Here is a 24076-nt window from a genome sequence, read left to right on the forward strand (position 1 = left end):
TGTCCCAAGACTGACGATAGCACTGGACACCCCTGCCTACATCACAAACTTTATTCAAAAGAAGAAAGTTTCAAGAACCATTTTCTGTCATTAAAAGCACAGACACTGCTGTGAAGGTCCAAGGCCACAAACCATGGATACATCTGACGGATATCACATGGACCAGCCATGCCTCCACCTCCACAAAGACAGAGCAGGAAAATGAGGGGGGATAACAGGAAAAGCAAACCGAGCAAACCACCCTCCACCTCCCCCTGCGCTTCATTAAGGAACAATAAGCATTTTAAGTTATGTATTTCATTTTAGTTTTTCCTCCTTTGTGTACTGATAGTAGTGATTTTAGTCCTTGTGTATTTCGATGTCTTTTTTCCTACACCAAATATTATACGCACACACAAGAACACCGATAATGACACTGACCATCACCCCCTCAACACTGCTTTGTTTGAGAATATGTGGAACCAGCACATGCACAGCGCAGACAAATCCATGTCCAAAGACATCTATTATGCATGCTTCCTTTTCCCTCATACCTCTGCAGTAGACAACTTGCATTTTTTCTAAGAAAGCACCCCCAAATGTTACACACTGTCTCTGGTACCTCTTCTTATGTAAAATACAAGCACAGCTGCAATACATGTTAGTCTTGTTACAGTGCTAATTAAAACAACTAGATGTGATACCACCCCTGAAGTACTACAGATCCTGACAGAAAGATGAGATAAGAGGAGTGATATCAAGAATGAAGAAGGTAGGTCTCAAGAAAGATTTGCCAAAGTGGGAAAAACCTATATTAGACCAGGAAATCTTAGGGAAGTCTCACCCGCCGTCTGAGTGTAGTAGCTAAAAGGATAAGCCTGTACCCAGGATTGCGTAGGCAGACCAGGTCTAAGCATCAAAGAATCAGCATTTGCCCACAACAAATGGCATGCTGGGACCAGGTTCAAATGTAGAGCAATATCATTATGAAGTGGCACTGAGTCAGAAAGTCCTCTGAGATTTGACAGAATAATAGTACAATGTCAACAAATATGGGATGCAAACATACAGAGCTATATGTATACAGGAACTTTTAATGCATGTTTTGTCTTTGTTTCAAATGAAATGGAACTCTAAGATGGAACTCTACAAGTTGGCAGTAATCTCAATTGCAACACCACCATATACAATGCCGATATGCAGGAGGGCACCTCCAGCCTGATGGACAACTAGTGGCAATGCGGGCCCAACTTCATGCACAGCTGCCCCCGAATTGGAATGGCCTCTGTTTACTAGTAAATTGACACATCCACTCCCTTGGGATAACAGGAGTGGGCATTTCACAAATACATTACCATTTGATGAGCTGTCCAACTACCCTGCTTCATCATCATCAGAAGAAAAGGACTTTGGTCCTGTAGTCTGGGAAAATGCCCCACAAGAGTACAGTCTGTTTAGTGATGCCCAGTTGTTCTTTGAAAGCATGCTACCATTTGTTCAGGCCAAAGTAATTGATCGATGGCTGCAAATAACTAGTTGGGAACTGAAGAAAGCAATCAACACCAGTGAAGATGGATTCAATGCCATAAAGGCAGAACTGTGTGCCACACGAATGATGGTCACACAGCACCAATATGTACTTGACCTCATGACTGCCATGGAGGGTGGTGTGTATGCCAAGATTGGACTGATAATGGGACATTGACAAAGGCCATGTGGACACTGCACAGTTTGCACAAGCAAATGGTCAGCGAAAGGGGTGCCCCAGATGAATGGTTTAAGAGTTGGTTTGATTGGTTGCCATCCTGGATGTCATTGTTGTTTTAATTGTTGACTTGTTGTCTATTCTGGTGTTGCTATTGACAATGTGTTGTGTTTTTCAATTACTACTGCAATGTTGCAAGAAAGCAAACACAAAGGTAGGGGCGATGTCCACCATTAGAACAGTCGGTAGGGAGGGAGGTACCCAAAGAAATATCTACCACACTGTAGCAGAAGTAGATCAGGAGTTAGGGAAGGGAGCTGAAGAATCAACTAGAGGAGGGGAATGATAGAGGGCAGAGTAAAAGCCCCTGCTTAGACACCCCTTGTGACATAGGACCTCTGACCTCTCTTAGAGCATCTGTAGTCAGAGATAGCATCAAAGCTATGTAGCCAGTTGTGAATCTCAGCAAATACATGGGTGCATGCTAAAGAGCACACTTAGACAGGACTAGACAGACCACACCATTGACCTAGTTTTGAGAAGTTGAGCGGAACATTCTGTGGTTATGTCAAGACAGGAACTTTCATAGAAACTGGTAATCACATTGCTCATCTGCTGGGGGAGATAGCTGGAAAGCCCCAACCACACAAGAGATCACTTAGCATCTAAATAGGCCTTGAGGCTTTTTACACCCACATGCATCAGCACCCGAAGAGCGAACATGCTTGGTACACACCTGGCTGGGGTCTTACTTACTTCAAGCCACACTTCTGAGACTCAGCCTCCTATGCTAATGGTCAGATAGCTCAAGCCAATCAGGTTTCAACACCTCATCACCATGCACTGCTAGGCCCACATCGACACACTTCTTTGTATGACAACCACACTGCAAGAAGGGGGAGATTCTACACTTTTGTTTCAGAGAACTGCTATCTTGTTTCTGAGAATAGCTATATCTACTTTTGTTATTCGTATATATTGTGTGAAAATTACTTATGTCACTGATGGAACTGGAAACGTTCTGTGTTTTTCAGCAAAAATGCAGCTGTTTGTGAGCAGTTCATTGGGATCAGACTTTCACCTCTACGGAGATGACTGATCTCCCCGCCGTTGTGATTAAACATATATTACTTTGCCAGTTGGGTCCTGTGTTTATTTAATTACAGGTTTTCCTCCAACAAGAGGTTGACATCTTATTTGATAATACTCTTAATTGAAAAAAAAATGTAACCACATATTAAATCAAAAGTAATAATTAGAGTATAATACAGTACCAACCTTCAGAGCTTTAAGAGGACCGTAAAAAAGCTCTGCATCTCATCTTTGCCCTATCCATTGAAACATATTAAATTATCTGAATCAAAAGATAGTAAATCATCTCAGACCTTTACTTTCTCTAGGTCTCTCCTGCTATATAGCAACCTGTCAGGTTGCGAAATATCTTATGTAAAATTACAATGGGCTCACAGTCTGACCATTCCCAAAAATGTGTTGGCTTTATAGTCTCTGATTTGTTTGCTTCTTATTCAATGGCTTGCCTGTCTCTTAATATGTTTATCGCCCTCCCCAACAAAGCATAGCCATTTGTTTGGCTGACTTGTATTTTTCCACTGCTCACATTAAGGAAACTACATTTTTAATCAGTACTTCAAGAGAGGGTATGTGTTTGTTGGGTCTCTTCCCCACTATGCTTCCGACCCTCAAACACACCCTCCCTCCAGCTATGTTGCTCCCTATTCTTTCCAGCAGTCTGTAAAAGCACAGAAAAGGGATATTTTTGCTGGGGGTGGCCTCAGAGTTTTTTTTTTTTTATCTCCTGCATTCCACATATTGTGTGAAAGCACAAGCCTTGGCACACAAATGCTTTCATGGGATTGAGGAAAGGTCCATCTGCTGTACTTAGGCAGCTGACATCTGAGGCAGATAGTTTACTAGTGACTCTTCTGGAGGCCCATAAACCCGCCTCCTGGACTACTGCAGAATACCAAATAGCTAAATCCTATGGAAAGCATTGTAACACATCCCCATCCCTACAACATTCTGTTCAGAGATTCCTGAGTGAAAATTATTTAAAAAATAGCATTTATAAAGATTGAAAACATTGAATTCAATGTACATTTTTGAGATGCCATAAGATATATATTTTCTTTCTTTAAACAAAAGAATATGAACAACCATTGGCAAAGCCAATACCTTGCCACTCGCATTATAAGGAGGTGGCATATTGTGGTTGCCAATGCTTGTTTGTTTTTCTTGTTTAACACTAAATCTAATTTGCATTTCTAATTAACCACTCCCTTCCTTTGCACAATAGTTTCAGCAGTAATCTCTCTAACAATTACATAACCATAACATGAGACTAAAACACAACCTCCAGGTCAGGGGCACACCAAAGCTCTGCTGGTGGCACCTGGCTATACATTAGTTCTCCAGTATATGCTAATACTGAGCAACGTCTAATGTGAATCAATTTGAAAGCACAGTGTGCACACTGCAATATATATTACTATTACAAATGTTTCTGTTAAGACAGTGTCAAAAGCATACGTACAACTTCCAGGCAGTCTACTATTTTTGCCAGCTTTTCTTCAGGTAAATCCTTGAGGAGAGAAACACTAAGAAAAAAAGAAAGGAGGAAGATAACATCAGTCAAACATTAAGCTATCAACTCATTTGATAATAGTAACTGAATAGCTATTACGCAATATGTCTTAGTAATCAACCCCCTGGATTCTAATTTGTTCCCTGTTCTTCCCTTCGATAAAAGATCCACAGATGTTTTCTGAGTGCTTCAGCAGATGAAAGCCTTTCAGCGCTCAATGATGCTTTACACAGTAAAAGAATGAGGGGCATATTTAAGAGCCCCTAGTGGCATTCCAATGCCACATTAACGACATTTATTTACCCTAATGTGGCGTTAGAAGGCCAAAAACGCTGCACCATATTTACAAAGTGGCACAATGCATGCATTGTAACCCTTTGTGCCACGTTATGCCTACGCCAAGCATGATGTATGCAAAGTGGGCGTTCCCCCATGGGGGGCAAAAAAAATGTTGCAAGGAACACTATGAGCTTTCCTTGTGCCACTTTTTTGGGCACTTTTAATGCCTGCCCAGGGCAGGTATTAAAAGGAGGCTTCCATTGCTTACAATGGGCCTCTGGTTGCTTTGCAGGTTTAGCATCAGAATTTTTGACGCCAATCCTGCAAAGCACCAGACTAGCATAAAACATTCAGATGCTAATCCCCTAACTACTGCCATGGTGCACCGTGTTTTAAATATGACGCACACATGGTAGCGTTAGGGGCGCTGAAGGGCGCATGAAAAGTGACGCTAAAGTGTGTGCAGCACCACTTTCCTTAACTATGCCCCCGAATCTCCAGATCCATTCCCTAAAACACATGAATAAAACATTATGTGCAGCAGTCACTCTTGTCTCCTGTTTATTGAAAGGTGAGGAATTATTGAAGGAGGAACTTCTTGGAAGTACTTCGTTAGCTGTAAAAAGTATACATAGCCAATTACCAGAAGAGTAATTTTGAGAAAAAGGATTTAATTCTTGTAGTGTGTGAGCTGACATTGCTAGTTGCCCTTGTGTTTTTGTATAAGTCCATCATTTACCTCTATGAGGTTTAATTCGCCCAAAAATTATAGAGCTTACACTATTAAGACTACTACTACTAACTATAATATAGGACAGCTTGTATAAAAACATCTCTAATGCTCTCATTGCAAAAGAGGACTGGCTTTGCATTATATACAGAACGATTTATCATCAACATGTTTCTTGCATGCTATAGATCATTACAGGAAATAAAGATTCTGGGGCAAATGAACTAAATCTTGACGCAGGACGGTATGGCAAGTCACTTTGCTGCATTGTCCTGCGTTGAAAGGTAAAGGCAGGAATGTGCCATATCTGTGCAATACCGCGCATTCCTGTCCCTTCCAACTCTGATGGGGCTGTTGTGGCTGTCTAGCGCCAATGCAGATTCTCTTGCACCATGGTGCAAGGGTGCCTCTCTTGTTGGGAGGACTGTTTTTGTGCAGGAAGGGGCCTCTCCCTGCACAAAAAACAATCCCGGAAGGTGTTTTCCTCTTTCTGTGTGTGCTGCAGAATGCAGCACACATGGAAAGATGAAATAACGAGGAGAAATAAAAATATTTCTTCTCATTATGCCTCACCTTGAGAGGAGTAAGGCTTTGGCGCATCCCCTGGTTTACAAGGTTTTGGAAACCTGTGGAATCATCAAAATCTATTGGTTTTGCATCTGAAAACCCACTGTAATGCCCTTGGGTCACCCGCCCTTGTGCAAATTAAGGCAAAGCAGCTACTTGCTCTGCTCAGCCTTACTCCATATCTATGAGGCCATAAAAAGCCACGCAAATTGGCTTTGCGTGGCCTCATAGGTATGGTTGAGAGACTTGCACCTTCAGAGTGTTAAAAAAACTGACATTTTCGCAGGGCATGCCTCTCATATATATGGCACTCTTTCTGCATGCTTCCATATTCTGCGCTACAACATTAGCTACAGAGGCTTTTTCCACACCAAATCTGAGCCCTAGTTTTATGATGTTTGGGGCACTTCATGCTTAAGCCTTCATAACTCCTTTCCAATAGTTGATATCCATACCACATCTGCCTCTTTTTCCCACATATTAGGGAAAGGTACACAGGACTTGAGGATTCCCATGGAAGGGGCCAAAAATAGCCAAAAGAAATCAGCATTGTGTTTTTTCTAAAAAAAAAGAAAATGGAATAAAGCGATGTGCAAAAAAAGGTATTTTGTTTTACAAATAATGATATCAACAAAGTGTTTTGCAGAAAAAAAAGATGTTTTCCCATCTTCCCTGTTTTCAGGAAAATGCAGAGTTGTACAATCGATTTGTACCACGGTTTTCTAAGTGGTAGTCCATTTCTCATTTTTTTGTATTTCCAACCTACTTTCAGTTTGTGGCGGAACAGATGCAACACTCAAAGATGAAACTAGAAGCCTATACATTTCGAAATCCAGACAAAATTCTAAATTCAGCAAGGGTTCATTCGTGAACAATGCCCATGATTTTTCCAAAGAAACTAATCCTTGAAATCATAAATAATGTTAAAAAAAATGGAAACACTAGAGATAGCTGCAGGTCTCATGTGTACTTTTTTGCCTTGATGGACCTATTATAAACAACAATAAACCCAGACACCATTCTGACCAGTCTGATCACAGGGAAATACAGTATGTTTTTGGTGATGTCCCGCTGTGCTGTTTCTACTTGAAAGGCATGCATATTACTCAGGAGAGTATCCTTGTGCCTGTTAAAGAGGAGTGCTGACCTGTCTGGTGGCCTATTAGAAGAGTCAGGTTTTCAGTTTCTGGATTTCAAGGACAGAGTTGGTAGCTCTGGTGTGGTAGGGAGTTAGTTCCAGATTTAGGGGCAATGCAGGAGAAAACTTGAGTGGCCTGAAAGATGCGATTCTCGATAAGGAATAGTTTAGCTGAATGGACATGTCTGCCCAGATTATGAAACAGGACGTAGTTGTATGATGTGCCTTGGCTGTATAGTACTTTGTAGGTGTGTGTGAGGACTTTGAAAAGGGAGTGTTTGTAGATAGGGAGCCAGTTAAAATATTTGAGGTGTTTGGATATTTGAGTGCATTGAGTTAGTTAGAGTGTGAGTCTTGCAGTTGCATCCGGTAGAACTTGGAGTCTTTTGGTGAGTTGAGCTGTGAAGCCAACATTGAAGGTGTTGCCATAGTTGAGCCTATTGGTGACAAAGGCTTGCATGACAGACCTGCGGGTGTCCAGGGGGAGCCATTTGAGGACTTTCCTGAACGTTTTTCGGATGTGCAAGCAGGTGGATGTGACCATGATGACTTTTTTGGTCATTCGGCTCTCAATCACAATGCCCAGGTTCTTGGCACATTGGACAGGTGGCAAGTCAGGCTTATCTCAGTGGGCCACCAGCCTGAGGACCAGAGAGAAGGACCACTTCTATTTTGTCACTGTTGAGTTTGAGGCAGTTCCATTTCTTCCAGTCTGCTACCAAGGATATGCAGCCGCTGAACTTTGCTTGGGCAGTGGGAGTATCCAGAGACAGGATCAGCTGAGTACCCTCAGTGTAGGAGATGATGCTGCATCCATAGAAGCAAATTATGTTTCGCAAAGGAGGTAATGTGGATGTTGAACAGTGTGGGGCTTAAGGAAAAGCCTATTGGAATGCTGTTAATGGAGTTGGAGGCAGACAAACAGGAGGCAAGGCTTACCATTTGGGTGTGTCCTGAGAGGAAGGAGCTGATTCATTGTAGTGGCAGGCCATGAATTCCAGACTTTTGGAGGCAATGGATGAGGATGAGATGGGAAACAGTGTTGAAAGGTGCAGAGTGGTATGTAGAATAAGTACTACTGTGTTGCCGTTGTCTATGTTGAAGTCGTTGCTGTCTGCGGTAGCAATGAGTACCATCTCAGTGCTGTGACTGGTTCTGAAACCTGATTGGGAAGTGTCCAGGAGGTGGTTATCTCTGAGGTAGATATGGCATTGATGAGCTTCTCTAGGGACTTTGGCTGGGTGGAGTTGGAGAGAGATGGGCCTGTAGTTGGCCATGGTTTAGGGGTCCACTGAAGGTTTGTTGAGGAATGGCAAGATGGTGATGTGTTTCAAGGAGTTTGGGAAGGAGATAATGGGGAGTAATAAGTTGAGAATGGATGTGAGGACTGGGCAGATGGAGTTAAGTCCTTTGGTGAAAATGTGGCATGGACAAGGATATGGTTGGGTTCCTGAGTGACTGGAGCCCCAGATCACGACAAGCAAGGAGAGAAGGCACAGGCAAATAAATAAAAAGAGAGAAAAGAACAAAAGAGATCAAGAGGCACAAGAGGAGAGACACTAAGGACACAAAAAGAGGAGCAGAGGGCAAAAAAGTGGCACAAAGAGAGAGATGATAGTGGGCAAAAGCCGCAGAAAACAAAGGACAGCAAAGGAGGAGAGGCACAAAGGAAACCCATAACGGAGTCAGTGAGAGGCAAGATGAAACATGAGAGAAATAGTAAGAGGCAAAAAGAAGGCACAAAGAAAGTAACAGTAAATAACAAGCGCCACAAACCGAGAGAAAGCAGGAGTCAAAGTGAGGCACAAAAAAGAGGTAGAGGTGGAGGCACAAACATTGCAGGTCCAAAACGACCAGGAAGACTGGAATAGAGAACCAAGACTGGACCATTGGGGTGCCAAAGTATCACCCAAGTAGAAGGATCAGGCAGTTAGGCAGGGACTTGGCAATTTATAATGATACTTAATTGTGTCCTGGCTATGCAGTAATTTATATGGTAAAATCTAAGGAATAAAAAATGTGCAGGAAGCATTTCTGAAACGTGCCCTAGATACTGAGCTTAGTAATAGTGGTTATTTGTACAACTCTGAATTTGGCGTTACCTATATTATCATATGATTCAGAGGGCATTTTGCAATATGCGTTATTTCTTGTACGCTGGTATACATTTGGAAGCCAAAACTGGATATTCAGTTGATCATAAAAAATGTTTATCTATTCTTTGTTCCCACATTCCTCCTGATATCATTGGTCCCAAACTAGGCTCTAAAACATAGCATGGAGACATCAAATGTTCCCCATGAAGAATGACTAACTTACAGAATTTGTGTCCAGGCTCAGCTGCCACCAAGGACATTTTACCAGATATTTCTAAAAACTAGAACCCCAGCACTACATTGTGGTGTGACGTGCATGGATCTCATACCCTTTCTTACATAGAATGCTCTGCAAACATCAGACTTTGTCTAAAATTATCCATTTCCTCACATTTCAATGAGAGAACGTTTTGGAATCTGCAGGAATCCACAAAATTCCAGCATTCCCACACTTCTTCCATGTGCTACCCCACTTACATGGTTGTCTCTGCCTCCTGCAACAGAAAAGATCCAAGGCACAATATGGCAACATCAAAATTTCACCATGCACGTTACACATTTTGATGATGTAGGCAGCAGGGGTATCTGAGACCAAGCTTGACCAACACCTGTTGAAATTTACTAATCCTAGTAATTTTCTAAAACCTGACACACAGGGAAGTCTAGGATGGTGTGACTTTCATGGATCCTACAGCATTTTCTCATAGAGAATGTCCTCCAAACTTCAAACCTTAGCTAAAACATGTATTTTTGTCACATTTCTGTGAAGGAAAGATATACAAAGATATACACACTACAGGAATCCACAAAATTCTTATCACCCAGCACTGGGTCCAACGCTTGTCCTGATAAAAACAGTGTCCCACTTAAGTGGCTGGGCCTAGCCGTTTGGCCTTGCTCCTTTATAATGCAATGGAACACCATATACTTATAATGTATGGAATTATATTTTATTTATGTAATGCTTAATACCTCTGACAAGGTGTTGAAGCACTTTTCAGCCAGTAGCACACTACTCTGGAAACAAAAAAGGATTAGTGGTGAATTAGTATTGGGAAATATAAGTTGTAAATATGAGCAGTGGACATGTAAGTCTGTTAGTTGGATTCAATTAGATAAAGGAGGGAACGGGGAGGGGAAAGTCTTTAACTTGTTATTTAGGAGAGCATAGTAGTGGAATGAGGTTTGGGATGTGTCACAGGAGGAATAGAGGAGGGAAGAGTCTAGCAAGGTTTATTAAGGAGATAATAGTAGTAAAATGAGGTTTCGGATTAGTCAAAACGGGGTAGAGAAAGTAAGGGCCAGATGTAGCAAAGGATTTGCGCGTCGCAAGTGGCGAAAATCGCCGTTTGCAAGGCGCAAATGCCTCTTTGCTATTCAGAAATGCATATTGCGAGTCGGGACCGACTCGCAATATGCATTTCAGAATCGCAAATAGGAAGGGGTGTTCCCTTCCTATTTGCGATTCGGAGTGGCATGCAATACCATTTGCAACCTCATATGCGGTCGCAAAGGGTGTCGCAGTTACCATCCACTTCAAGTGGATGGTAACCCACTTGCAAATTGGAAGGGGTCCCCATGGGACCCCTTCCCCTTTGCGAATGGACCCAATACTATTTTTTCAGGGCAGGTAGTGGTCGAAGGGACCACTACCTGCCCTGAAAAAATACCGAAACTAAAGGTTTTGTTTTTTTTTTAAGTGCAGCTCGTTTTCCTTTAAGAAAAACGGGCTACACTTAAAAAAAAAAAACTGCTTTATTGAGAAAGCAGTCACGAACATGGAGGTCTGCTGACGACAGCAGGCCTCCATGTTTGCGGGTGCCTAGACGCGCTATGGGGCCGCAATTTGCGACCCACCTCATTAATATTAATGAGGTGGGTCATTGCGACCCCATAGCGACTCGCAGACGGTGTCTGAGACACCGTACTGCATACCAATTTGTGAGTTGCAAATTGCGAGTCGCATGGACTCGCAATTTGCAACTCGCAAATTTTCTTTTTGCTACATCTGGCCCTAAGAGTCTAGAAAGTGTTAATTTGGGAGATCATACCAGTAAAAGGAGGTATGATATGAGTCAAAGCAGGGATAGGGGAGGGAAGAGCCTAGAAAGGATTATTAGGGGATCATAGTAGTAACTTGATGTTTGAGGTGAGTCAGAGCGGAGGTAGAGGCATTGAGGATACATTAAGGGAGGTATAGGATGAGATGTAGAGTAGTGCACTGGAGAGAGTTGAAGGCCTTTTTATATTTCTACAGTAGGGATAAAGTAATAAATATATAGATGCATAACTACATAGAAAGGTATACATGTATTTAGTAATAATGAGATGTAAAGTTTTATGCATTTTTGTTTATTAGTGTATATTTATTGTATTTGTTATTTTATATTTTCCCCAATATTTCAGTAGTGAGGCTCTCACAGATACAATAATTATGATTATATTCACACATTGTGCTAAATGAAATAAAATGAAACAGCGATATCCGTTCACATCCGATCAAATAACATACACCTTAGCACACATTTTAACCATAAGTAATATACACATTTGTTAAGTAGACCTATAAGAATATCTATATATTTTTAAACCATATGTAGAATATATACTTGTTCAAACAAATGCACATATCTAAATACTTACATATAATCAAATTATACATGTTTACATACACAGGCATATTCTATACATTTGTGTTTTGTGTATGGCTGTCATGTAGGAAAGATCCAACTCTTGAGTAGTCTTCTGAAGATAAGATACTTATCCGTGGATCTTACGTTTTGGGGTAATGAATTCCATAGTTTGGCTGCTTGGGCTTAGAAAGATGTACCACCCATGTTTTCTTTTTGTATGCTGACATTTTGAGGCAAGGTGCCAATCTGGAGGAAAAGTTCCTTTGTTGTAAGTATTTGCTCCTTCTGCATGGCAGTGTCTTCCATAGGTTCTGAAGTATACTGAGATTTGGGGTCTGAAGTCCACCTACCTGGTGAGCACTTTGAAGAAGGAGAAACTTTCAGAGATTTCCACTGCTCGGAAGTGCTTGGAATTTTATGCCCTGGCTTCAGATTATTTGTGGCCACAAAAGACTAGTGTAAAACTCCTTTCTGAGAGTGCTCAGGCAGGGCATTTGTGATGTGCAAGTGTGGTAGGTGACAACTCCTCCCCCCGTTAACTCAGAGTGGCCCATCTTGCCAACACCTAGCTTCCCTTTGACTCACTGTCTGGGATCAATACACAAAAATCAACTGCCAACTACACCTAATCGTATATCCCTGGATACAGGCATCAGACATCAAGTGGTTGGGACAAGAACATGGCATTGTTCTAAAAGTGTACAAAAATGTATGGATGGAATGCTTGAATTAATCTCAGCCTCTTATAATTACTATGGCCACATCCCAATCCACTGTTATTTTGCACACCATGCCACCTCACTTTGGACCCATCTATTTGCAATTCAGTCTTGGCCCTGCTCCAAGGGGAACAGTCCAGCCAGAACTGCCAAGCCAGGTCCTCCCTGAACCGGAACACAAGCAACCCAGCAAAGACTTCACCCTTGTTATGAGCTCATCAGTCAGGTTTTGCTTGGTTCCAGTGACACAGTGTGCACAGGACCCACTTCTGAGCACACCTGTTTCACTTAGGGCAACATATTAAAGTGTGATATATAGAATGCTTGAATTAGTTTCAGCCGCTGGCAATTACTTGGGGCCATATCCCAATCCATTGTTATTTGCACACCATGACACCCCAGTTGAGACCCAGTTATATGGAAATCAGTCTGGGCCCTGCTACAATGGGAGCAGTCCAGCAATGGTTGGGTTGCCGGCCCACATAATTACCAGTGTTTGAGATTAATTAAAGCATGCCATCCATCACTTTTTGTTTGTTTTATTTTTCTAAAAGTGGCACTTTTAGAAATGTGATTGACACCCAAACTTCACCAAGAAAGAGGCCTTTAATACCAATTCGTTAGACACCAAACTCAACCTATCCATCTGCTCCCAACTGTAAGTTACAGTTTACTAAATGTAATAAGGTAAGTCTTATGTCATCTTGTGGGAGAGGTAGGCCTTGCAGAATTGAAAACAAATTTGGAGCTTTTCACTACCCAGTCATGTAAAACTTTAAATACACTGCACCCTGCCTTCTAGGTTGTGTAGGGCCGACCTTAGGGGTGACTTATATATATTAAAAAGGAAGGTTTGAGCCTGGCAAGAGGTTTATCTTGCCAGGTTGAAATGGCAAGTTAAAACTGCACACAGGTTGCAGTGGCATGACTGAGAATGGCTAATTAAGTGGGAGGCACAATCAGTGTTGAGGCCCACTAGCAGCATTTAGTTTACAGGCCCTCGGTACATGAGGTACCGCTATACTAGGGACTTACATGTAAATTGAATAGGCCGAATCGGTGTAAGCCACTTCTGTCACATTTAAAGGAGAGAGTGCAAACACTTTGGCGGTCATTATGAACACAGTGGTAAACACCACTGACCGCCGTGGCGGGGGTAAACAGAAGACCGCCGTGGGCGGTGAATAGAAACCCTCCATATAATGAACCAAAATCCCAAACGAGCCAAAAATCACCAGTCCACCAGTCACCGCCAGGACCCTGTCGGCGGAAATGCTGGACCTTCCAACCCGCCACCGCCGAGCACACCTACATCCCGCCCTCCAAATAATGATGCACAAATCATCTTGGCAGTCAGTGGAAGTCGAATGACCATTGGCGGTGCCGACCGCCACGAGCGGCAAGTGGACCCAACAGCAAGAAGTTCACACATTGGATAAGCTAGAAACCTACACACCTGACACACATCCACAACACCATAAAACACTCACATACACACCCCACAATCCTTTGCAACGAAACCATATACACAAGACTCACACCGACCCACAGAAGAGCACACTCACCGCGATTCCACCCCCGACACCATTCACCACACTCACCATGTCACCCCCCAAACATCCACGCTTCACAGAAAGGGAGCTAAGGACCATTGTGGATAAGAACCTGAAGGTGGAGCCACAAACATTCGGGGCTCAGGTGTAGCACACAGCCATCAGCAGGAAGATGGAGCTATGGCAGACCATTGTCAACAGGGTCAATGCAGTGGGACACCATCCATGCACCAGGGACGACATCTGCAAGAGATGGAACGACCTGCAGGGGAAGGTCAGGGTCATGGCATCAAGGCACCACATTGCAGTCCAGCAGACTGGGGGAGGACCACCACCAACACTTCCCGAATACACCAACTGGGAGGAAAAGGTACAGGCCATCCTGCACCCTGAGGGACTCACTGGAGGAATGAACTCAGGTAAGTCGTCCACATTTACCCCGTATACATCACACCTGGAATGCATGCATCACCCCAGCTCACCAACACCCGCCAGGATCACTACCCCACCCAGCCCACAGCCACTAAATCCACTCCCCCTGCATGCCCACAAACCCACTAACAAGCCCACATCCGTCCGCTTGTGCACAGCCACCTACCCCAGCAAGGAGTCACAATAGCACTCCACCACCCACAATGCTACTCCACATCTGAAACAGAATGCATTGCAAACCTCAAAAAGGCACACTGCATGGCCCCAAAAAGTTATACCTGCACAAAACAGCCCAGACCTGTACACCCCATCTGATCATGCATTTGTAACAGACATGTTCATTTCCCCCAACAGGCACCACCACCCGTGCCACCCTGACAGACAGGACAAGGAGTGGCAGTGCGTTCCAGGGAGAGAGAGGCTCCTCACAGGACACTGCGGAAGGATCCCTGGACACTGAGGAGCAGGCTGGCCCCTCACACAGTCCTGGACTGTCACCATCCAGCAGCCCCACCCAGGATACCACTGACACCTCTATCACCCAGCCAACAACATCAGCCCATGTCAACCGTCCCCACACCTGTATATCCAGGCAACAGACTGGTGGAACACAGGTACAGAGGCCACAGTCACCCCCTACCAACAGGCAGGAAGATGTTGGCCCCAGTACAAGTGGTACCGCCAGACCTGTGCATGGGACACAGGCACAGGGGGCTAGGCCCAGTGGGAGGGCCTCAGTGGCCCAGGGGGGATGCCACAGGATGGATAATGCAGCCCAGGGCGTGATCTCTGAGGTCCTGGGGGCATACCAGCATACCCATGACAGATTGGCACACATAGTATCCACACTGGAGCATAGTCAGAGGATGCAGCAGGACCACCACCAAGAGGCTATGAAGCAGTGGAAATAGCACAACGCCACAATGGCCAGCATAGCAGGAGCACTGCTGCAGCTGGTACAAACCCAGTCTGAAACCCACACAGGACAAGAGGCCCCCACTACAGCACAGGATACAGACCAGACAATGACAGCAACAGCAGCAACATTCCACAAACTACCCTCAGAGGAAAAACAAGGTACAATGATGTCAACAGCAGGCGCCCAAAAGGACCCTCAGGGCAAGATATGGGACTGGAACCCGTGCCACAAACAAGCCCCCCTCCAAAAAGTAACTCTACAAGAATCTGCCCACCAACCATCCCACACAATCAACCACCAAACAGTGCTAACAATCAATAAGAACTCATGTAAGAATTGATGGACCCATCAATACTAACAACAACGCTGCTACCATATTGGCACCCACCCATGACCAACTGCCATCACTGTAAATTGCACTATTCAACCCTGCCACAAATAAAACACATATCACACCTGTAACACTGTCCCCTGTCATAATGTGTGGACAAAGTGAAATATGGATGCAACTGGCTGATAACTACTTTATTGGTAATGCGTAGCATGAAAGTACACCTGTGTGCCTAAATGTTGTTGAAAAAATAAATAAACTATATTCAGACCTTGACCCAGTTTCAAATAGTTAATTCAAACCCCCCCAGATGACAAAGCACACTGACTGTATGTGTCACAAACACCAATGTCAGCCCTTAGTCCCACATAGTTACTGGAAGTAGAGTTGTATCAGTTGGGTCCTGGAATTGACATCTTCCCCTTCCTCATCATCACTATCACTCTCCTCCCCTCTCTGAGGAAGCTGGTCAGGATTTATAGCACCATCCACATCCAAGAGGGGGATAGAATTTCTCACTGCCACGTTGTGCAGCATGCAGCAGGCCATCACTATTCTACATACCTTTTCAGGCCCATTGGCCAGGGAACCCCCAGAGGTATGTAGACAACAAAATCTAGCCTTCAGGAGACCTATTGTGTGCTCTATCACCCTCCTAGTATGTCCATGGGCCTCATTGTAATTCCTCTCTGCATTTGTCCCAGGATTCCTCACTGGTGTCAGGAGCCAACGCAAGTTGGGATAGCCAGAATCACCTAGACAAATGTGCAAAACAGAGCAGTCAGTGTCAAGCCTCTGAGTCAGACAGCCTGGCTGTCTGCTAGGTGGCAGTTACTGACAGAAACACCTACCTATGATCCACCCTCTGTCCTCTCGTAGTTGTTCCATCTTCTGTGGCACACTACTGTTCCTCGGCACAAAGGAATCATGGACTGAACAGGGGAACATGGCATTCACATGTGATATGTACTGGTCTGCAGTACATACCAACTGGATGTTCAAGGAGCGAAAGTTCTTTCTGTTTCTGTACACCTGTTCACTGACTCTTGGGGGTATTATAGGTATGTGGGTGCCATCGATGTCACAGATCACATGGGGTATGTTTGCAAATGCATAGAAGTCAGATTTGATGGCAGGGAGGTCAGTCATTTGGGGAAACCTCAAATAGGACTGCAGGTGTCGTACAAATGCATTTAGAAATCTTGTCAGTATCATGCTGAACACTGGCTGTGAAAATCCTGTACCCACGGCCACTGTCACATGAAATGAGCCCGTGAACAGGAACAGGAAATGGAGTGCAGAGAGCACCCACACTTCAGTAGGGATGGCATGCTGATTACGATTTGCCGGAGTTAGTGCAGGATCTAGTAATGCACAAAGTTCGAGAATAGTTGCACGGGTGAGTCTGTAATTGATTATGATGTGACGCTCCACCATGGTCCGCAAATCAAGAAGTGGTCTGTACATCGATGGGGCCCTTCCTCACAACAAGGGTCGGTACCTGGGAGGGATTTGAAACACATGTGAGGAACACACAGGCATAGGCACACATTGTCATTCATTGTGCACTGCTTACTTGATTGTAGGGACTCAAAAGTAAAATGTTCTTGACAGAAGTTCATCTAGACCTTAATGAGTGAACAGGGTTTGATATGTGTGGTATTGTTAATGGTAACATGCATAGGTATGTTATGTGAACAATAGGGCCTGCATTGTGCAAATATCATTTTTATTAATGCGTAGTTTTGGCCAAAATGTCTGCCCCCTATAATCCAGAACTGACGTTGTGGAAGGGACCTCATACCGCTAGCGGTTGACATAACAGCGTAAGGCGGTGTATACCTCCGGTCGTACCATCATTGGTTAACATGAATGCCAATTGGGAATCCGGGCGTATCATGATCGCCGCCGGCGGTGACGGTGCACACCTCCGCGGTTCGTATGCAAATTTGTCACCCCAACTTCACTTGACTCCCTGATCTCGTGGGAGCAGGTACCCCACTGAGTGTACTGCTGTGTCCTGCCTCTGGTATTGGAAGTGGCTCGTGTTGCAGGGGAAAGGGCCCCGGCCTTCACCCAGGAGGAATTGGAGAGGCTAGTGGGCGGGGTCCTGCCCCTGTACGCCAAGCTCTACGGATGAGCACAGGTACAGGTGAGTCGGGGGTTTGGGGGCACTGTTTGGGTGTAATGGATGGTGTTGTAAGTACATATGCGTGCACCTGTTAGCCTGCATGGGCCATGGTTCATGCCATGCTGCGTGCGTATATGTCCTGTAAGTCTGTCAGTACTGTCCGTCCCGTAGTGGATGTATAGCCATCTGTACATATTTTCCAAGTGCCTGACCTCTGAGTTACATTTCTGTGTCTCCCTTTTAGGTCAGCGCCCACCAGAAGAGGGCACTTTGGCATGCCATCCCCAAGGAGGTGCGGACCCTGGGGGTCTACAACCGGCAGAGTACCCACTGCAGGAAGAGGTGGGAGGACCTGCGGCTGTGGGCGCGAATAATCTGTGAGGCCCAGCTGGGAAGTCCTCCTAACGTGGAAAGGGTGCCCGTCGGGCACTGACCTCCTTCATGCTACGCATCCTGGTGGTGGCGTACCCAGACCTGGATGGGCGCTTGAAGGCTGGACAGCAGTCACAAGGGGGTGAATACTCATGTCACAATCTTAACTCTTGATGGATGTCTGTGTGTGCATTAGGGTTTATGCTGCTTAGTTGCAGGGACTCTCACTGAAGTCCATCTACATGATGGCCCCCATAGGGTGTAGGGGTGTTTTGGTCAGGTCTCCTACTCATCGGGTCTTTAGGTAGTTCATGGGATGGGTGTAGAGAAGGGTTCTGGTCACTAGTCAGGGGCATGGCCATGGGCATAGTGGAACGGGCTGCCTGTTGTGGGGGTCTTCTGGGTGGGAGTATGTCTGGCCTCTATGTTGACTCCTTTCAGCTATTTACAAGTGTCTCTCCTGTTTTGTCCCCCCATCCCTGTTCTCCTGTGTTGTTTGTGTACATCAGCATCATCTGGCGAGGGAGCTGAGGCACCGGCAAGTGGGGATGCAGTGGCCCACGGATCCTTGGAGGCAGAGTCATCTGACACCAAGGGGACGAGTAGGTTTGAGGGCGAGGGGAGTACCACAGCGGAGGCAACTACCACTAGAGGTAGTGACTTCAATACCTCCTCCGATGGGGGATCCCTGGCGGTGGCGGACCCTAGTGGGCACAGCCCTACAGTAACATCTTCCGCGACCCCCATGCCATCACCGCCCTCCCTTTTGCTCCCCACCGAGTTGCCCGTGCCCGCTCACCCAGAAGGGTGGGCATCTCCTTCGCCCCAGGCACCTCCGCCCCTGCCCCAGTCAGCCCTGCTGCCCTCACAGAGGAGGCTATTGACCTCCTGAGAACCATCCCTGTAGGGCAGACAACCATTGTCAATGCCATCCAGGAGCTAGCATCAGAGATGCAGCAGACAAATGCCTATCTGGATGGCATTCACGGTGCTGTGTCTGGCCTACAGAGATCTTTTCAGGCTCTGGCCTCCTCTTGGACAGCAGCCAGTTTCCCTGGTCATTCCGTCCCCCCTCCAACCTCCTCTATCCCTTCCAGCACCCCACTCCCTTCACCCATCCAAAGCACACAATCTGACACCCAGTCAAGCACCTCAACACACAAGAAGCACACTTCTAAACAATAGCACCACACCTCACACGACAAGCATTCACACAGCCAAAATACACATGCACACACAGCAACATCCACTTCCCCTAGTGTGCCCACCTCTTCTGCCTCCCTGTCTGTCCCCTCTACATGCATACCCACAAGCACTGCACCTTCAATCACTGTTGCTGAGCCTATTCCTGCACTCACCACAATAGCAGACCTCCAGACATGCACCCCAGACACCACACCTGCACTCACAACTACTGTAGTTGACACATGCAGCACACTCACCAGACTTGCAGAAACCCACACAACATACATCCACACTGGCAGCCTGTCTTCTCCCACTGTGTCCACCCTCCCTCCTCTAGAAACACACAATCACACCAAGACACCCACCCATCACACATCCACCACACCTCAGCATACTGTCCAGTCACCTGCACCCACGACACACACACCTACACCACTTACGACCACACCCTCTACCTCCACTCCCACGCCCTCCTCCAGGCTCAACCCAATTGCACCAAAGAAACTTTTCCTCTCCTGTGCTGACCTCTTCCAACCTACTGGCCCACCCCATCTTGTCCCTAAGCGTGTGCACCTCCTTGCCCTTTCAACTCCTCCCGCCCCTGTCCGCCCTTCACATTCCCGTGCCCCTTCCCCAGCGAGGAAGAAGCCCGGTGCTGAGACAATTCAATCTGGCACCACCCGGTCGAAGCATTCACCCCCTCCTTCCAAAGCCAAGCCCAAGCCTCCTCCACCTTCCGAGTGCAAGTCCAAGCCCCACTCCCATCACAAATCCCCACCCCCGGGAAACATCCTGAACAACTAGGTCTAAACCACTACTTGCCTGAACCACTACTGTTAAACAACTAAAAAGTCTCTACAACTCAGTACTGAACAACTACTGTCTAAACAACAACCGTGCCTGAATAACAATTGCCTGAACAACTAATTTTAAGGTAAGGTTTTCTATTTGGTTTTTAGGGTTTATTAGTTGTTTAGAATATATATATATAAACATTAGTTGTTCAGGCAATTGTTATTCAGGCACAATTGTTGTTTAGACAGTAGTTGTTCAGTACTTAGTTATGGAGACTTTTTAGTTGTTTAGCAGTAGTGGTTTAGGCTATAGTTGTTTAGGACCTAGTTGTTCTGTCACATATTCATGCACTTTTGGGAGTCAGGTTGGGGCCACTGTAGCCCAAACTCGTCTGGCACTCTGGACTGGCCATTGGCCTTGTTGTGAATAATTAGCTCTGTGAGCTGAAATAAATATTTATGTGTGCCCTGTGTTTTAGCGGCACACTCTTGTACCCTGGTCTCTCGTTTCATTGTTTGTGGGTGTGGGGCATTTGTATGCAGTATGGTCAGGTTGGATTTGCCTTGTGTCGGGTGCGTACCTCTTGCTGTGGAGTGTACGGGTTGTGCTGCTGTGAAGGGTTGTGGGAGCGTTGCAGGGTGGGTGGAGTGGGTGGGTATGGAACTGTGCCCTTTCTTCCCATTTATAGTAGATTGAGGTACTTACCGTCGTCGTCTTCGTAGGCGGTCTCGGTCATGGAGGTATATGGCAAGAAGCAGGGCTGGCATGATCTGCAACTCTCTATCCATGTCTGCTTCAGCGCGTTGTGTGGGCCTCCGGTGAGTGTTTCCTTATATTAGGTTTGTTTCCACCTGGCTTTACGTGGCAGTGGTTCCCGCCCCAGAATGATGGCGGTCTAGTGGTTCATTATTTGATTGTTGGGCCTTTCCGTTGGCCTCTGGGTGGTCTCTGCCGTCGTCGTCTGCACTCCTCTACTGGCGGTGGGTGGTTTTCGGGATGCCTGTGTTTCAGTTGGTTCTTTATTTGGCGGTCAAGACCGCTCCTCTGTTGGCGTTTTTTTCCGCCACCGCCGGCGGCGCGTTTTGGACAGCCGTGTTCATAATGAGGGCCTTTATCTTTGGTTATTAGTGGTACAGAGTACTAAGACAAAAAAAATTAATTCAGCAAAAAAGTAATGGGTAAATGCAAAAAGTTTGGTGGTGAGAGTGGAAAGCTGGCCAGGTCCACCATACCCCTGTGATTGGTCATAAATAAAATGATGGTGTCCTGCAAGGAGCAGCAGATCTTGATTTCTACATTTGAATTCCCAAATGGAAACTGTTGCAATTGGATTCCTCTCATTCACTATGCCCGGATTTTTTGTTCACACTGTTTTAGACTTTTTATCATCAGTGAGTCTCGCTACGTGTGTCTCACCCACGGTAATCACCTGGTAAACAGACTGTGCATATTTACGCCAGTGTCTACCTTTCAAGATAAGTCCCCTATGATGCAGCAAGGGTAAGGGGCAGTTGTGGGTAAGTGTGTGAAACTACAAGTGTGTGCAGCACGATTACTGGGTTAAATATTGACCTGGGTAGGCCTTATAATATTAGCGGGCATCCCTAGAGAAAGTCAGTATGGTTTACTGTTTTGTCTTCAGTGACACTTCATTACATGCCTAGGGGCAAATCTGCTTCTTAGTGCAGTTTCACTTCCCTTTGACCTACAAAGTCCATGAAGATGTCAATATGGGGTGAAACCTGTGCACCAAGATGAATTACGCAGTTCCCAAATACATTTCAGTACATTTTATGGGTCATCCAGAATTGTCATATTTGTCTGGCTTAGCTCATGATCAGCCAACACAGGAGAGGGCTGCTCTTTGATGTTTTGGTGGGAAAGTCCCTGGCAGTGATGTCAGTAAGGTGAGGAGCTGAGGCATCCAGACCAGATGAGACCAGTGACTCCTAGATGACTCCATCTTGAACTGTTCCAGCATGCTGTGTAGAATGGTTGGGACAGGGTGGAGAGGTGATATTGCAACCCAGGATTAGCCAAGGGTGTCTGGCTTCTAGCACTTTCCACCCCTTTTTAAAAACTCTTGCACAAGGGAGAGAATGGACTAATTGTTCTTTTGGGGCTTTTTGCTCCTGGACCCTGGGATTGTGGCAGCCATGGGCAGCTGGAAGGAGAAACCCCCTGATACCCAAAAGGATCAAGGACTCTGCCTCAGTGGACCCAGGACCTGTTGGTATCCCCAAGGGCCAGTGAAGCTGGTCCATTTACATCCCCTGAAAACCAGCTGGGGGTAAGATCTAGACTCTTGCACCTAGAGACAAAGACCAGGTGGAAAGCAGGCACAGGGTGCCAGTGGAACCAGCTCCCTGCATGGTACACTGTTTTTAGGCAGGGTGGCCTGCTGCAACTATCCTGATGGCTAGAGCTCCCCACCAGGAGTAAAATGAGCTCAAGAATGTCGACATTGGACCAGGGGAGCCGGAGTTATGGCTGTTTTAAGTTTAGCAACCTTGACTCCTACTAGTGAGGATTGAGCGCTTGGGACTCTACCGCCCAGTGAGAAGTTCTCCAGAGGAGGGGGGATTGTGGGGCCCACTGCCCAGGCTCATTTCTCCCTGGGAGCCAACACAAACAAGGGGTCTTGGATCCAAACTCCAGGCCCCATCTTTTGCACCCCCTCCATGGAGGGGCCTTGAGCCTGCTCCCCGTGTCTGGGGGTAGGGAAGCCACTGTGTGCTGCTTCCTTCCCACATAGAGTACACAGGTAGCGGAAGACTGCCAGCTCCTGTACTAGCGACGATAAAGCCAGCCATGCAGGGAGCTGGCTGGGCCACACAGGAGTGAGCGTCTTGGTGGGACCAAGCACCCCCTGGGAAAAGAGAAAAAAAAACCTGCATGGCTGTGCCTGGCCCAGCAATAGAGCCACTGCTAAAACATTTGCAGGTCTCTTTGAGGAGTGCCCCATAATACCTCAGGACAGGCTGATTTACATATGTTTCACCCCTTGTGGTGGCCCCGGGAGGACAGAGGCACCACTAACAAATATGAGTTACAGCAGCCTCCAGACATAACCTTTGTAAACTGACCCTACATTTGCAGGGTCAAGTCATCCTTGACTGTCTGGGATTTACACTTCATCTTGGCTGAAGTATTTGTTCTACAGCAGGGAGTGCAGCACTCTATATGGGTTGCATTGTATGTGGCCTAAAGGTGTATAAAGAAAACACAGGGTGTGTACTATTCTTTAGGGGCTGGTTCCATCGCTGCATTTTATGTGGTCTGAAAGTGGTGTTCTCTGGGGGCTGTTTTTATGGTTACATTTTATGTTGCCTGAAAGTACATGGAAGGCACACAGACACACATTGGCCCTCATTCTGACCCTGGCGGATTGAATCCGCCAGGGCCGAGGGCAGCGAATGCACCGCCAACAGGCTGGCGGTGCATTCATGGGCATTCTGACCGCGGCGGTAACGCCGCGGTCAGAAACGGGAAACCAGCGGTCTCCCGCCGGTTTCCCGCTGCCCATGGGAATCCTCCATGGCGGCGCAGCAAGCTGCGCCGCCATGGGGATTCCGACCCCCTTCCCGCCAGCCTGGTTCTGGCGGTTTACACCGCCAGAACCTGGCTGGCGGGAACGGGTGTCGTGGGGCCCCTGGGGGCCCCTGCAGTGCCCATGCCAATGGCATGGGCACTGCAGGGGCCCCCTAACAGGGCCCCACATTGCTTTTCAGTGTCTGCTTAGCAGACACTGAAAAGCGCGACGGGTGCCACAGCACCCGTCGCACACCTTCCACTCCGCCGGCTCCATTCGGAGCCGGCATCCTCGTGGAAGGCGCTTTCCCGCTGGGCCGGCGGGCGATCTTTTGCAGATCGCCCGCCGGCCCAGCGGGAAAGTTGAAATGCCCCCCGC

The 24076-nt window shown here is 46.3% G+C and overlaps 1 protein-coding gene across 4 annotated transcripts in view; it reads right to left on the reverse strand.

Moving 5' to 3' along the window:
• Nucleotides 1-24076, reverse strand: part of LOC138300782 (cGMP-dependent protein kinase 2-like) — a 3513105-nt gene that overhangs the window by 2193272 nt on the left and 1295757 nt on the right. For all 4 annotated transcript variants that reach the window (XM_069240551.1, XM_069240553.1, XM_069240554.1 and 1 more), the window contains exon 6: nt 4236-4299. In XM_069240551.1, coding sequence (XP_069096652.1) covers nt 4236-4299 — 64 coding nt within the window. The remainder of the gene's footprint in view (nt 1-4235; nt 4300-24076) is intronic.

Source organism: Pleurodeles waltl, chromosome 6 (assembly GCF_031143425.1).
Source record: "Pleurodeles waltl isolate 20211129_DDA chromosome 6, aPleWal1.hap1.20221129, whole genome shotgun sequence".
Classification (NCBI taxonomy): domain Eukaryota; kingdom Metazoa; phylum Chordata; class Amphibia; order Caudata; family Salamandridae; genus Pleurodeles; species Pleurodeles waltl.